The sequence below is a fragment of the Poecile atricapillus genome, chromosome 29 (genome assembly GCF_030490865.1).
Source record: "Poecile atricapillus isolate bPoeAtr1 chromosome 29, bPoeAtr1.hap1, whole genome shotgun sequence".
In the NCBI taxonomy this organism is placed as follows: Eukaryota; Metazoa; Chordata; class Aves; order Passeriformes; family Paridae; genus Poecile; species Poecile atricapillus.
In genome coordinates, this window is record NC_081277.1 from 4,887,815 (window position 1) to 4,903,476 (window position 15,662).

At 50.5% G+C, this 15,662-nt stretch overlaps 1 protein-coding gene across 20 annotated transcripts in view; it reads right to left on the bottom strand.

Annotated features, from left to right (window-relative positions):
* Positions 1-15,662, bottom strand: part of AAK1 (AP2 associated kinase 1) — a 62,041-nt gene that overhangs the window by 22,603 nt on the left and 23,776 nt on the right. For 15 of the 20 annotated variants that reach the window (XM_058859436.1, XM_058859435.1, XM_058859434.1 and 12 more), the window contains exons 5-17: positions 15,329-15,471; positions 13,229-13,350; positions 11,995-12,076; positions 10,168-10,300; positions 9,026-9,129; positions 8,013-8,092; positions 7,117-7,271; positions 6,744-7,033; positions 6,307-6,558; positions 3,506-3,726; positions 2,671-2,828; positions 2,193-2,309; positions 819-914 (exon numbers count right to left, since the gene is read on the bottom strand). In XM_058859436.1, the coding sequence (XP_058715419.1) occupies positions 819-914; positions 2,193-2,309; positions 2,671-2,828; positions 3,506-3,726; positions 6,307-6,558; positions 6,744-7,033; positions 7,117-7,271; positions 8,013-8,092; positions 9,026-9,129; positions 10,168-10,300; positions 11,995-12,076; positions 13,229-13,350; positions 15,329-15,471 (1,953 nt within the window). The remainder of the gene's footprint in view (positions 1-818; positions 915-2,192; positions 2,310-2,670; positions 2,829-3,505; positions 3,727-6,306; positions 6,559-6,743; positions 7,034-7,116; positions 7,272-8,012; positions 8,093-9,025; positions 9,130-10,167; positions 10,301-11,994; positions 12,077-13,228; positions 13,351-15,328; positions 15,472-15,662) is intronic. The other 5 variants (XM_058859446.1, XM_058859452.1, XM_058859447.1 and 2 more) reach the window with 1 other exon arrangement.

Here is a 15,662-nt window from a genome sequence, read left to right on the forward strand (position 1 = left end):
AATGAAATGGCACCAACTGCACTGGAAAATCTTGCCAAATCAGAAAAGGTCACATGTAACTTGTGCTTCACAAGATGCTCAGATTTGCAACAGACCTTGGAAGCCAAAGAAACACTGACTCTTACAGGAAAAAAAGATTAACAATAATAAAACCTACAGTTTCAATGTTGGAGATGATTTGAGAACAGCTTAAGTCAGAACAGGTAATTAATTACCTGGGGATTATTTCTCATAGAATAGGAAAGGACCTTAAAGCCTTTCTCATCCTCTCCCCTGCCATGGGCAGGGACACCTTCCTCCATCCCAGCCCTGTCCAGCCTGGCCTTGGGCACTGCCAGGGATCCAGGGGCAGCCCCAGCTCCTCTGAGCACCTGTGCCAGGGCCTGCCCACCCTGCCAGGGAACAATTCCTGCCCAAAATCCCATCCCACCCTGCCCTTTGGCACTGGGAGCCATTCCCTGTGTCCTGTCCCTCCAGGCCCTTGTCCCCAGATCTCTTGGAGCCCCTTTAGGCACTGGAAGAGGCTCTGAGGTCTCCCTGGAACATTATCTGCTCCAGACTGAACAACTCCAGCTCTCTCAGCTTTCCCTCCAAACACTTTTGGCTTTCACTGCTGAACCTCTAAAGACACTGAGATTTCTGGGATTAGGAACAATGAGATAACCCCAGGCTCTGCCATGAAAACCATCCCCACTGCCAGTGAGCCCAGCAGAGCCTGGCAGGGCCCAGGATTTCAGGTGTGCCTACAAACAGAACCAGAAGAGGACAAAGCAAAGCCCAGGAGTCTGCCCCGCCTCCATCCCCTCAGCTCTGGTTACCTGGTGTGTCGGATAACGGGAGAGGAATGAAAGGATCAGGCACAGTCAGAAGAGGAGGGCTAGAGTCCAAACTCAGAATGTCTTTTGTTTTTTCAGCTGGGAGAGAAGAGGAAGTGAAAAGAAAAGGCAGAGTGAACAGAGAAGAGGAAAGGAGAAAGCACAGAGCAAAACCCCAGCACAGCCCTGGCTCTGGCCTGACACAACCACACACAGGAACACTCTGACCAAGTGTACTATTGAAAATAATAAAAAAACCAAACAAAACTGCTGTTACCATGTAGCTCTCCAACACAATTTAACCCACAGTTCTCAGAATATTTCCTGCCAGGGAAGAATTGTTATCTGCCTCACAGAAGCACAAAAGGTGAAAGGCCTCACAAAGGACACAGCCCGTGTGGGGCCTCCGTGTCTGCAATAAAAGCTGCAGCATCCTGCACCAGCCACTCTGGGACAGGCTCCTGTCTCTGAGCAAAGGAAGAGAAGGGCTGGAAGTGCCCAGCCCAGCACCAAGATTTCCAAAACACCTTCTCCTGTGCCAAACCCCAGGCCTGGAGAGTCAGGGGGCACGTTCTTTAGGTCAGACACTGCAAGAACTGATCACGGTACAGCAACACGGTACCACAGAGCCCAGGGCACACAGATGCCCCTCAGGCTTTGCAGAAGGTGATTCACAGCTCAGTGTGGAGCTGCTGCTGCTGCTCAGCATCATCCACAAAGGCTGATGGAACACCAGAAACTGCTCACAGCTGGGCAAACTCAGAAAGCAACTCCCCAGGAGCACTCCTGTGTCAGGGACTTCCACTCCTTAATTCTCTGCTAAGAACCAACATACCAAGCTCAGTTATAAGCTCCCCTAAATCCCCTCTTATAAATAGAAATAAGCATCTATGGATTTGTCACTCTGCCCCACAAAGGATTCTTCAGCTTCTTGCCAGACTCCTCTCACCAAGAGTTGTTTTATTTCTGTGGGGAGGCATCAACCAGGGGCATTTGTCACCAGGGGGTGGCATTTGTGTCTCCTGGCATTTGGAGCTCCTGGATGCAGCACTGCACATGACAGGTTTCACTCTTTGTTATCAGCTCCATGGAACTTCTACACACTAAAGAAGCTTCCTTGGGAATTTAAGGGGCTCGGTTTCCTCCCCCTCCACAAGCCCCACCTCTGCCTCCACACAGTGTCCTGTCTCTGCCACCCAACTGTGACAAGGGAGTGCACCCTCTGCACATTCCCTCCCCTCCTCAAGTGCCAGCTCTACTCCCTGCAGCTCTCAGTGCCAAGGCCCAGCTCAGTTAGTGTTAGTTTTCCTTCCCTTTCACAGAGGTTGTTCCCTTTCAAGAGCTGCCATTCCATGCTGTCCATGTCCCCAGACTCACCTGGGCCAGCAGTGAAGGAGGAGCCACCAAACGCATCCGCCGGGGCTGCAGACGCAGCGGGCTGGAAACCTGGGATCAGGTTCTCTGTGGAACTGCCTGCCTTTTCTGGAGCTTTCCCTGGAATGCAGACCAAGAGTTAGGGGAAAAACTTCTCTTCTGAAAGTAGGCTACTTATCTTTATTTCTAGGACACTGTTCCACTAAATGACTTAAGTCCCTTCATGCAAATCCCAACTTGCAGATGCAGCAGAGTTTAAACTGCAGCTTCCACAGGCACCTGAGCAGGGGCACTGTCAGAGCAGCTACAACCTCTGCCTTTGAGGCACCACTGAGCTGCAAACAGAAAGAAACTGGAAGGATTTGGCCAGAGGACTGTCACAATATGGGGAACCCAAGCAGTCCCTGCCCAAAAGCATCCCCAATCCGTGGTGTCTTCCCTCTGCAGAGCAGGCAGGTGTTGAAGCACCCCATGGACCTACCATCCCCCAGCTTTGCAAAGTCCTTGTTCAGCAGCTCCTCAGCTGTGAGCTTGGAGAAGTTGTCATCATCAAAGGGGTTCCACGTGGACATGTCAGGAGGGTTGTAGACATTCTGCTGTGAGGTCCTTGGTGAGCCCGAGGGCGTTGTGGAAGCAGATCTGGATGGGATCATCCCAAACAAGAGCCATTAACCACCCACCTGAAATCCTCTGGCCAGCACTATCAGCTGCTCCAAGCTACAACACTCTAATGACTTCCCAATTAAAACAGCCAGTGTAAATTACTGCAGTCCCATGCTGGAAGCCTGGCAGCACTGAGGCTCAGCACCCACATCTCAGGGGTTACAAACAGCATCCCAAGCTGAGAACAGCAGCACCCACAGGAAGGCTTCCTGCCTGTAGGCACTGTAAAAGTGACCTAGCAAAAACTCCTAGGGAACCAGAGCTCCATTAAATCTCCAACACCATCGAGCCCAACCTTCAGGAAGTGCTGGTGGTCAAGCAGTGAGCATGAAGTGCACACCAGGGCTGTGGCTGAAATGACACTGCCTTTTGTGAGCCAGAGAAGGCCCTGATAACCCAAAGCTTTTTGTGAGCTCAGAGAACTCATGAGAACTTTGGGGCAAATTCTCCAGCACTTCCTGGAAAGTTTAGGGCCAAGCCCTAAACAAAGACTCACTCAAGAGTTTTGTGCCTACCTCCATTCAGAGCTTTGCATGGAACATCTCCCAGAGCCTGACCAAGCCCTCACTCCACACCCCACACGGGGACCCTGGGCACTACTTGGACTTGTTGAGGCTGAGCTGAGCCCTCACCCCAAAGCCCTGGGCACGTACTTGGACTTGTTGAGGCTGGCCTCTGCAGCTGCAGCCTGCAGCAGCTGGGTGGATTTGCTGGTGGGCACGCCGAACACGGCGCTGTGGGTGACGTCGCTGAGGATGCGGCGATGCCCCGCGCGCTGCGCCTTGGGCGAGGACGGCGGGGTGAGCGAGCCCAGCTTCTGCCCCTGTGCTGTGCCCTGAGCCTGCTGCTGCTGCTGCTGAGCCTGAGCCTGAGCCTGCCAGGGGAGAAAAGCACATTAAAGCACAGTGTCCTGGGTCACAACCACAGCCACAGGGAGAAAACAGCTTCTGCTGCAACACCCAGCATTCTGATCATGGACCAGGGACGGTCTGGAGGGGAAAAACCAGACAGGCAAAGGAACCCTGAGGGGGAATTGCTGCTCTGCAGTATTTCAGGATTTCTGCACAGGCAGGGACTGTCTCCCCTTTCTGTGGTGCAGCTCTGGAGGTAAAATCTCCATTAGGACTTGGCAAAGGCTCAAACCTGCTCAAGGGTAGAGAGGCCGAGATCCAGAGCACAGGTGGAGAGAACTCAGATCACAGTGCACAGGAGTCTTGTCACAGGGACACGGTGAAGGGCAGCACTGCCTTCAGCACATAACATGACTGGCCAAATGCCTAAAGGGGTGGAGGTCTTGTGCAGAAATCTTGTGCAAAAAACTTCCTCTTAGGGGAAGGAAAGCAAAAGAAAGCCAAGACCATGGGAGCAACATTCTTCATTAAGATGTGGAGGAGAAAACCAGGCACATTTGGTTTAGGTGTAAGCCAAGACAGCCCAGCTACAAACCCTGTGGAAATTGCAGAGGGTTTCCTCACACTGATTTTATTTTTCCATTGCCTTGGTCTTGTGTTACACTCACAAACCCATAAATACTTGAAATATGGTTTTGTAGATAAACAACAGCACCACTTGTGATCGTGTGATTTTTCACAATCTGTCTGTCGGGGAGATATCACTGCTGGATTTAAAACAGGAAAACTGGAATACAGGGAGCAGCAAGCTGTGCATGTCACCTCCCCTGCCTGGGAACTCCTCCCTGCTCCCAGCTGAAAGGCTTGGAAAGACCTGAGAGGGCAACAGGAGAGAGCTGCCCAGCGTGGTGCTGAACCCCAGGGGCAGAAGGCAAACAGTGGGGAGCTGTCCTGCTCTTCCTGTGACATTGCAGCACACACACTGAGTGCAGAGAGGCAGAGCACCCTGCCTGCTCCCTGTGCACCCACCCCCCTGTGTTGGTCACTGCAGAACAGGACATTTGGTGCTGAGAGATTAAAGGGCAGCACCGAAATCACCACAGGAATGAAGGCAGAGCTGATTAAGCTGGCATCTCCCAACGTGAGAAGGCTTTGACAGGTCCTGGCTTGGTGTCTTCTGCTCAGAGACTCTGCTCTGCAGAGACCAGGCTTCACTACCATTTTTTAAATGAGCCAACCACTGTTTTTCCCTCCTGCCTGCTGTAGGAGCAGAAGAGTCCAGATGGGTCCATTCTGATCAGCCTACCAATGGAATAAGGCTAATTCAATGCTCCATTTGAGGCACTTCTGCCCTAAAAGGAACTGGGTAATAATGGGCACCACTCAAAACCTGTCTGCACATACTGAAAAATCTCCCACCAGCTTCAACAAACTGACCTGCCCCAAGTCACTCACCAGAGCAGGAACAAGACCAGGAACACAACACCCAAAGCAGGGCAGGGGACATGGCAGAGCCCTGAGACAGAGAGCAAACAGCTGCCCCAGTTCATGGATTATGGAGTTTATTAGTCAAATCAACTCCTGGTGGCACTTGCAAGAAAACAAGGAGAGGGGAATTAACTGGCACCTCACAAGGAGCCAGCACAAAGTGATCCTTAGCCTGGACTCAAACAGTTGTGTACAATGGAATGGTTTGGGGTGCAGAGCACTTTGGCCCCCTGGCACAGCTCCCTGCCCCTCCCTGTGGGCAGCTGCCTGTTCCCTGCTCTTGGATGTATTTTCCATCAAGCAAAGAGCATTTATTTTAGGTGCACATTCAGATGATTAGTAAAGTGGATGATTGATTTATTTATTTTTAGATATGGTGCTTTCAAAAGTCTCCTTTGAAAAGCCCACTTCCCACTATATCTATTAAAAAGTTAACCCAGTGCTAGGAACAACCAAGAAGCTGTTTGTGCCTTCCTCTGAACATCAGGCAAAGCTTTCCAAACAAGCAGCAATATAAAGCAGCTCTGGTGCCCACCCTGGTGTGTAAAGTACAAATAATGTTTCAGACAGTTTCTCACATGTCTTCTATGGCAACATGACAGGGGATGGAGAGAAGCTGCATTAAGCAGATACTCAGATCTCCTCATCTGCTTTCTACTCATCCATTACTCATCTCCTTTCTGTGGACCCAGAGCACAATTCCGGAGTCCGACATCCTGCTGGAATGAGAAATCCAAACAACTGCACATCTCTGAGGCAGCAAGGTCAGTGCTGACATCTGTGACTCAGTAATAACTGAGTTATTACTAATTAGGCCCCAGAACCATAGAATTGTTTGGGATGGAAAAGGCCTCTAAGGTCATCAAGTCCCAACATTTCTTCAAATCTACCAAGGTCACCACTATCCCACGTCCACAAGTGCCACATCCAGATAACTCTTAATTCCCCCAGGGTGAAGAAATTTTCCTAATATCCAACCCAAACCTCCCCTGGCAGCTGTGATCTGGGCTCTGTGGCTCTGAAAAGCCAGCTGAGGTGTCCCCAGCACACAGGAGCTGGCAGAGGAGCATTTGCAGCCCAAGCCCCAGTGTCCCATCCCTCTCCCAAGGTCTCACCCCCTGCTCCTGTGGCTGTGCCGGCGGCGCCGGGCTGGGCTGGGCCTGGGGCTGTGCCGGTGCCAGGGGCTGCTGCTGCTGCTTCTGCTGAGCTGCTGCTGCTGCTGCTGCTGCTGCTGTGGTCTTCTGCTGCATGGCTGCCTGCTGGGCCATCAGCTGCTGCTGCTGCTGCTGCTGCTGCTGCTGCTGCTGGTAATAGCTCTGCATCAGCTGCTGCTGCTGCACGGGTGCTCCTTGCTGCATCACTGGGAACTGGGAAACAACCACTGGTTGAGAGGTTTGAGGTGTGCTGGACCCAGACCAAATCTTACTGGAGGACTCTCTGGAAAATGCCCAGAGCTGCACCCATTCCCCCCAAAAAGAACTGGAAACTTGGCATAAACACAAAGCTGCAGCCCTGCAGACAGAGATGTGACAAACCCGGTGCACACACCCACCTGCTGTGGCTGCATCATCTGCTGCTGCTGCTGGAAGTAGGCAGCCTGCTGCTGCTGTTGCTGCTGTTGCTGCTGCTGCTGCTGCTGCAGGAGCTGCTGCTTCAGGAAAAGCTGCTGCTGATGCTGAGGGGTGGCCTGAGGCTGTGTGGAGGGGACCTGGGGCTGTGCTGGGGGCACCGTTGCCAGCTTGGCCTGGGGCTGGGCTGGAGGCTGCTGGGGGGCTGCTTTTGGCTGGGGGGTGCTGGCAGGGAGGGAGGGCTGGGCACTGCCCAGGGCAGCCGGGCCTGCAACTGCAACAAGAACCCAAAGCCAACGTTAGGTCACTGCCCTGGGACACGCAGGGGAGCAGGGACCACACAGACACATGGCTCACCCTGGGGCTGGATGGCTGCCTGGGCTGTGGCTCTCTTCCTGGGGGTCAGGGCTGGCTGGATGGGCAGAATTCCAGGGTTGGGCTGGGTCTGTCCTGCTTTAGGTCTCTGGCGGGGTGCTATGGACGTTTCTGTCGTAGGGATGGGGTCTGTGAGCCTGTCAAGGAAGGAAGGGCAGTGAGCACAGCCTGTGAGTTGGGCAGCTGGTGCACAGAACACACAGCAGGGTGAAACACTCACCCACACTTCAGCTGGGTGTGACTGACAAAGGTGAAGCATTCATGGGCACCCAGACACACCAAGCACAGTAAAACCCCCTGGATGCATTCACAACAATTAATCCAACACTATCATTCTGACTTCTCTGCCAGTCGTGGCATCTTCTCCTGGTGGACAGCTGGGACTTGTCAGAACCACTCAACTTATATCCAGCTATTTCCTACAACATATTGCTTGAAACCACTCAGACTTCTGAATGAGCACATTAAAGACACAAATCAGCCCATGAGCAGCTGGTACCTTTGGGCAGAGTTGTCTAAACTGCCATCTTTAGATGTACTTTAACTTTAGTACATCCACCCCAGAATCAGGCCACTGAACTCTTCTATCTCTGCTCAGTGTTTACTGAGCTCCAAAAATGCACAGCAAGAGAGAGGAGCAGCCATCCCCCAGCCTTCTGTGAACACTGTGGTTTGGAGATACCAAACTGCTCTTGGTAACTACCAAACCTGGGATCAGATTGTTTCTGATAGCTGACACATTGACTAACGGGAGAATAACTCTGCTCAGTCAACATGTGGCAACTGAACTCCTCAAGGAAGGAGCTAAATACACCTTTGCTAATAAACAGCAGAGACAACAGGCAACAAAAGAGGGAGCAAAAAGCAGGTGGGGTTACCTGGCCTTTGGTTGACTCTTCTTTGCAGCAGCTTCACTTGCTTTAACTGGGTCTGGGAGTTTAGCAGGGATTGGAGAGTTCTGCAGATCCCAAAAACACCCAATTTTGTATTTTGAGGGCAGAAAACAGAGTCAGAAATAATGAAACAGGGAGATCTGGGGATCCCCAAAGCAATTACTCCTCATGCTGGACACATAAACACCACAAGGCTCATGTCATGGGGAGACAGGGAGAATATTTACAAAGGAAGAAAAGTGGGCTCAGCTTTTTGACCACTGAACATGGAATATGAACACAAAGCTCCACAGCACGACCTGGGCATTTTTACAAGACAGCCAGGGGATAGTAGTGACAAAATTTATTAATGATGCTATAAAAACACAGGTATAACAGAACCCAAACTACCTTATATTCATAAAGACCATATATAAGCACCTGAACATGGGGGAAAAACCCTAAGTTTCTGTTTATGTAGAAACAACAAAATAAAATGCCTGTCACAGGCATCCATAACAATATAAGAAAATAATTGTCAACTCCATTTTTCAGCTGAAGTCTCTAAAAAACACACTCAGAAGGGGCAGATGGTTGTGTGAGGTCTGATGCAGTTCAAATGCCAAGTCCCAGCCAACAGACCCAGAACTGCTGTGTCCAAACCCAAGTGCAGGCCAAATTACACATGCTATGATGAGTGTGCCTGGAAATGAGACTGCTTTCCCAAGCACAGCCTAATTTTCCATGTTCACATGCACAAGATCTCTTGGTTGGCCTCACATTGTGACTGGGTGAGGAGGTAAATCAGGGACAAGCAGAAATAAATAACATTAGAAACCCTGATTTCTGACCCAAGAAACCCAAACCAAACCGTGCTGTTCCAAGCAAACGAGCCCCTCCTAATTACAGAAGTGGGGAACCAAGAGAACAGAGCCACACATGACACACAAATGCTCAGGATCCAGCAAGTGCCTCCCCAGCCCCTCCCAGAGCCCCCCTCAGCCCAATCCTCTGCTCACCTGCACATTCTGCACCGGGCAGTCCTTCTTGGCCAGTTTGAATGCAAAGTAGGAGACCTGATAAATGTCAGGTCTCTTATCAGGGTCTGGCTCAAGCATGTAGCCTGGATGAGACAGAGACACTGAGATCAGAGCACAGGGCAGCAGTGGCAGCACATCAGACGTGACACAACAGAGGGCTCTGCTGTGCTGAGGGTGCTGAGGCGCTGGCACAGGGTGCTCAGGGCAGCTGAGGATCCCTGCAAGTGTCCCAGGCCAGGCTGGACAGGCCTTGGAGCACCCTGGGACAGTGGAAGGCTTTAGGGTCCCTCCACCCCAACTCAGCTGGGAACAGTCAGGATGGACCAGGACAGATCTTCCAACAGAGCTGGGACCTGCAGCTGCTCCCAAAGCCTCTGGGGCAAGGAGGGAAAATGCTGCCTGGCCAGGGAACAACACTGGGTGGGACTGGGCACTTCCAAGTGAAGCCACAGGAAAAGGGCTTGATCCAGCCCCTGTGTGCCAGCAGAGCAGGGAGACAGGGCAGCCACAGGCATCGCTGCAGATACCCCCACACCAGCAAAGAAAATACCAGCCTGCCCTGCAAACACATCCAACTCTGTCTGAGTCAGGACTGTGGCTAGGGAAAGAAAAAAAATCAAAAGCTGTGCTGGAAACAAGACAGCTGGGCCAGCTTTGCCAAGAGTACTGCATTGTACACTTAATTACACATTCACTCTAGTCAGTGGGATATTTATAAATCATTTCAATTCTGTTTCCCAGTTCACAGAAGATGAATTCTTATCACTAGCCTAAGTCACTGTGGTCTTTTCAGTTCCTTATCCAAACAGATTTATTACTGCAGAAATACGTTCCTACATAAATAGGTTTATTGTGCAAGTTTCTGTAGGGCTCAAACCAAACGGTTGTGTGTGTTCCTGCCTTTCCACAGAGCTCACTCCAGCCTGGCCAAACAGAAATCTCTTTGTCACGACTGTCTCTCCAAGACTGATCTCCTAAAGTAGTAAAAGATCACTTTAACCACCTCTGTGTGCAAGCAAGCCTGTGAGAAGGAGAGAAGAGCTCCTGTTTTTACTGTAGGGCTGTCAGTGTAAGAGCAAACCCCCCGTGCTGTCTGTCAGAGCTGCGGCCCTGGCACTCACGGATGAGGCAGTGCATGTCCTGCGAGTGCCGGGAGTTGTCTGGAATGGTGAAGTTGCCATCACAAATGGCCACCTGGCTCTCCCCAAAGGGCAAGGAGAAGTAGCACAGCTTGTACAGCAAACAGCCCAGGGCCTGCAGAGAGAGAGAACAGGGCAAGGATTCAGCAAACTGAGCCCAGCAGGGCACGGCACAGCTCCAACAGCACGGGAGCAGGGGGGTCCTGCTGGTGTCAGACCTGCACCAACAGCCTGGGAGGGACCTGAGACAGGCACAGCTGCAGGGGAAGATGAGCACATGCAGAGCTCTCCCTCGTTAGACACTGATCTGGGGGATTGCTCATCATCACACTCCCCACAGCTCCGCAGAGCGCGACCCTTCGTGTCACTGAACGGGCAAAGCCTTTCTGCCACACACTGGGAGGAAAGAGCAAAGTAACAGCACAAATAAATGGCAACCATCATCACTAATACATCCATTCTGACAAAGAGAAACCCAAACTGTTTCCGAGATCAAGTTCAAAGAACCTTTCAACTGCTATAAATAAATGCCAGGGAAGTACAGCTCATTCTGCAGGCTGCCAGGTTCTACCACCCTTCCCTCTACTGCCACGCTGCTTTTGGCAGCAAGAACCACCACCTATTGCAAAAGAAAACAGTTTTTGCACAAAGGGCTAATTATGAAACACTCCTGCCATCTCAGAGCAGGGAGCAGGAAACATTTCCTAATCCTAAAAAACTCATCATCAGCTCATCTCTTTTGTCACAGGATTTCACAATGAAATTGCTCTCTGGCTTAAAATAACCTCGATAAGAGTTAAGGGAAAGGGAGGTTTCCAGCAGGACAAGCACTGGAACAGGCCTGGAAGCTGAGGCCCTGTTGTGCTCACCAGCACACATTGCTCTGGACACCAAGTGTCACTGGGACAGAGCTCCTGCCATGCCAGGAGAGCATTTTCCACACCAGCACAGGGAGGAGTGCAAATCCTGGCTCTCCTCTGGCTGCCTGTCCTTTCCCAGTGTCACATCTGTGACCTCCCCTCTGCACTCACTCCAGTGACCCTGCACAGGGCAGGGCTGGTCCCACAGAGCCCTGGCTAAACCTGCTCCTACAGGAGCTGCTGCTGCCCCAGCACCAGCCAAGCTCAGCCAGGGCACTTTCAGCAGATGTCACACCAGCAATTCTCCCTCTTGTAGCTGCACAACTATTGAACATACATCACAGCTCTCTTTTTCTGCTTCTGCCATGTTACTTCCTAGCTCAGGGCTTCAAAAAACACAAAGCATGCTCCCAGATAGCATTTCAAACACTTTTGAATACATGTGCTGAACTGCCACTCCAAACAGCACAGACTCTTTCACCTCTGTCCCACCCAAAGGAGCCTTTCCCCCTTGACCAGGTTAGCCAGGAATGGATTCCACCACAGCTGGATTTTGCTCTCACCATGAAGTAAGAGCATGGCAGGATTGCCCTGACCATCAGGAACAGTGCAGAAGTTTGGCCAGTTTGACATCTCAGCCCTGTGTAACCACACTGCTGCTGCAGGGAGCTGGGCACAATGAGCCACAATGCCCTGAATTTTCTGCTTTAACTCTTAAGATATGAAATCACATCACAACTCAACCCTGGAGTTTCATCCATCTCTAAATTCAAACCACATATCTGCTCCACCAGCCTCCCAGCTCAGCAGGAACTCATCAGACACACAATCAGAGGAATTCTTCATTCACAAACTGTCCAGGCTCTCAGAAAATGAGGCCAGCCCCGTTTCCCTGCCATGGCAGTGAAAGCAGCCTGGCTGGAGGATGCCCAGTGGTTTCCATACATACCCAAATGTCTGCTTTTGTAGTGATGAGTTTGCCACTGTACAGGTTCACCATCTCTGGTGCTCTGTAGGATAATGTCGTGTACCTGCAAGGGAAGGTGGATCAGGGAGTTCAAAAGGTATTCCTAAATAATTCAAAATTCACTCTTTCCCTACTCATTTTAAGGAAAGGGATGCTAAAGATATCTATGGAAAAATCTAACAGCATCACCTGCTACACACCTCAAACAACAAAACACCCCTCAAACTGCTCTGGGAAGCCAAAATAGTAGCCACAATCCTTTCTAAAGCACAGAATTCACCACAAAACTGTGCAGTCATTTTAAGAACAGAAACATTCAAGGATTCAAAGCATTAACAAGGTCAGTAATCAAATGTCCTCTGCAATGCCCTCACTGCAAGGCTGTGGCCAACTGTATTACAGAGATTGTAACTGGATATCTGGCTCCTAAAAAGTAGATTCCCACAGCCAGAGTCCTGCTCAGAGCCTGTGTAGCAAGGGATGGGTTACTGTGTACCTCAAACCACAGCGAGAATCTGCCTCATTTTAACTGATAACAACAAACAGAAAAGCTGGAAACTGCTCCACAGATTATCAGGTTCTTCTGATAAGCTTTCCTACCAGCAGGTCTGCCATTTCTGCCTGCTGCTTACCCTGATCACAGGAAAGCACTGCCAAAGGCAAAGGTTTTGTAGGCTTAAGTGTACAAATAGGGCATTCCAAGGGGACTGCAACACTGGGTTAGGAGCACGCTGAAAACTCCAGTCAAACAAATCTAGGAAATCCAGGCAGATGTAGCTGAATCCTAACAAAAAAGAGGCATCTGTACCCATCCCTAGCTAGCCAGAAAGTTCACTAACAGGAGTGGCCAGTCTGCAGCACTGATGTCAGAACTGAAGCAAGGCTGGGAACAGCCCCAGCCATGGATCCATGGGGAGGGGAGCCCAGCGAGGATGGGATTGTGCCACCCCTGCCTGGAGCTCAGAGGAGCCAAGGCAGATGAAGGACAGGGACAGCCTGACCCTGCACAGCACAGAACAGGTCACTGCATTAATCTCAGTCTTCCAGCTCCAAAGCAATTACATCAAGCTCAATTTATTGTTTCACCTTCCCCTGGGCACTCACTCACCTGCAGCAGACACTGCCAATCTGCTGCAACAGGCTGAGCAAAATTAATCCCAGCACAAGGAAAAACAACCCTTCAAACACAAACTGCAGCTAAGCTGGGCACACTTACTTCTTGATCTCCTCCTCCACTGCATTCACCCCTTCTGTTTGAGGGTTCTGGAATTTGTTAGTAGCACTTCCAAAGTCACACAGGACGTAGTGGCCACGGTCATGCAGCAGGATGTTTTCAACCTGGGAGCATCACAGACAAACAGAATCACTCAGACAAAAAAATATTCAGGGTTTGTTGTTTTTTTTTTTCAGATGAGTCAAGGTTTTAAGTGCCTGAAGACATATCAGACACATCTGACACTAAAGCCTAATGTGACAGCAAAGAAAACAGGCATCAAAACTCTGTCACATCTCCTGAAATAGAAGTTAAACCATGGAAGCACAGTTGTAACACTGCCTTCCATCCTGCCACCCCTCCCTTCTCCTCCTGCAAGTGCATTTCTTTGCCTCTTGTAAGATTTCAGTGTCCCAGAGCCTTTGGGTGCCCCTGGTCTGGCATCTGAACTGGGCACAGGAAATCCAAACTGTCCCCAACTCCTCACTGTCTGTGGGGCAGAGGGAGACAAACAACACACACACTTCCACATTTATGAAATTAAAACACATCTCCAGGTCTTTCCCTGCATTTTACCTGTCCTGAGGGTGTCATTCAAAACAAGCCTCAGCTCATGCTCACATTTATTTGCTTGTTCTCAGAGTCTGCTGGGTGCCCCACAGTCCCTAAAGAGGGGCTGCTGCAGCAGAGGCTCCCCCAGACTCCTGACAAGACCCCTTTTGTTCAAATATTATTTGGTACCTTGAACAGGCAACAGAATCAGAAGCTGAAACAAATGAAATCAGCAGAAAGCTTCTCCTCACTACGCACAACTGTGCATTAACAAAACTCTACTTTGCATCCACCTAAGAAAATTGCCTGTTTCAACACCAACTTAAAATGTGTGAAACCCTGTGCTCAGATCTTTGCTTTGGCAGAGCATCCCTGTGGAACTCCTCATCTGTCCAGCAGCATTAACAGCATGTTCTCTCGAGGGAACACACAATTTTTCATGTCTTTATCTTCAATCAGCGTCAAATTCTCAGATACAACAACGAGATAAAACATACTGCTCATACAGTTCAAAATAAAAGAAATCACCACATAAGCATTTGCTAACAAAACCCTTTGGAAGCAGAGCTCCCCATCAAGGATGATCTTTACAAGAAGGAAAGAAAAAGAAGGAGTCAGCATTTTAAACATCAGAAAATGCAGCCAAATTAGAGCAGCTGAGGGGGAGAACATTGGCTTGAAACCAAGGGTTAAACACACCCCTTCCCCCTCTGCCATGCATCTGCTTTGAATGAAGCACTGCACACAGATGTTCTCTCCAGCAGATCAACACTGGCAGCGTTATTCCCTGCTCCCTGCAAATACTCCTCCAACATTTCCCCAGGAGTCCTCCCACTTTATCTGGCTGAGAAGTCTGAGGTGATTTTTCACTTAAACACCCTGTAAGGTTTGTTAAATATCAGCACAGGACTATCCAGCAACCAGGTTTCACCAGCAAATGCTAGGAGAAGGGAAAAATAAACCCAGCAAAAGGAATTACTGCTACCCACTGAGAGAAGTGTTTCATTCCAGCATTTTACGAGCTCACTGGGAGCAAAGGGAACATCTTTTTGTTTGCTGGATTACAGGCGTGGGATTTCTCCCAAGCTGGCCCAGCTCTGTTCCCAGCTAAACACACAGAGTTTTATAACACACTCATGGTCAGAGCTCCAGAGGCCACTTTCAAAAGCTCCTAGGGATTCCTGCCCCAAGGCCAACACTTCTGGAGTGCTGCTTTTAATCTGGGTCCAGGAAACAACGTCACAGCACACTTCTGTGAGCTACCTTAAACAAGCAGTGTTTCAGGTGAATAACTCACCAGGTACATTCTGGCACGTGTGCAAACCAGAATTATTCACAAACATTTGTGTTTAAGTAGATCTATAGATGGCAAACATATGCTAAGTAGCACTGAGAGGCTCATTTCTTTTTTTATCTTCCAGCAGAGAGGTGTGTTTATGCCCACTTTCCCTCATTGTGAGCAGGAGAAGCACAGCACTGGGGCGTGGGCAGCTGGCAGACACAGCGAGGAGGATGCAGCCTCCCTGCTGCACCCCTGCAGCCACAGCTCACCTTCAGATCCCTGTGGATGATGGGAGTCTTGCACTGGTGCAGCCTGGCCACGGCCTCGCAGGTGTCGCAGAAGATCTGCAGGACCTCGCTCTCGGTGAATCCCGTCTGCAGGCGCTGGTTCATCAGGTTCACCACCTGTCCCCCTGCAGGACACAACCACAGCAGGGAGTGAGCTCTGGGTCCCCAAAACACAGCAGGGAGTGAGCTCTGGGGTCCCCAAAACACAGCAGGGAGTGAGCTCTGGGGTCCCCAAAACACAGCAGGGACACAGTGAGCTCTGGGGTCCCCAAATCACAGCAGGGAGTGACCTCTGGGGTCCCCAAATCACAGCAGG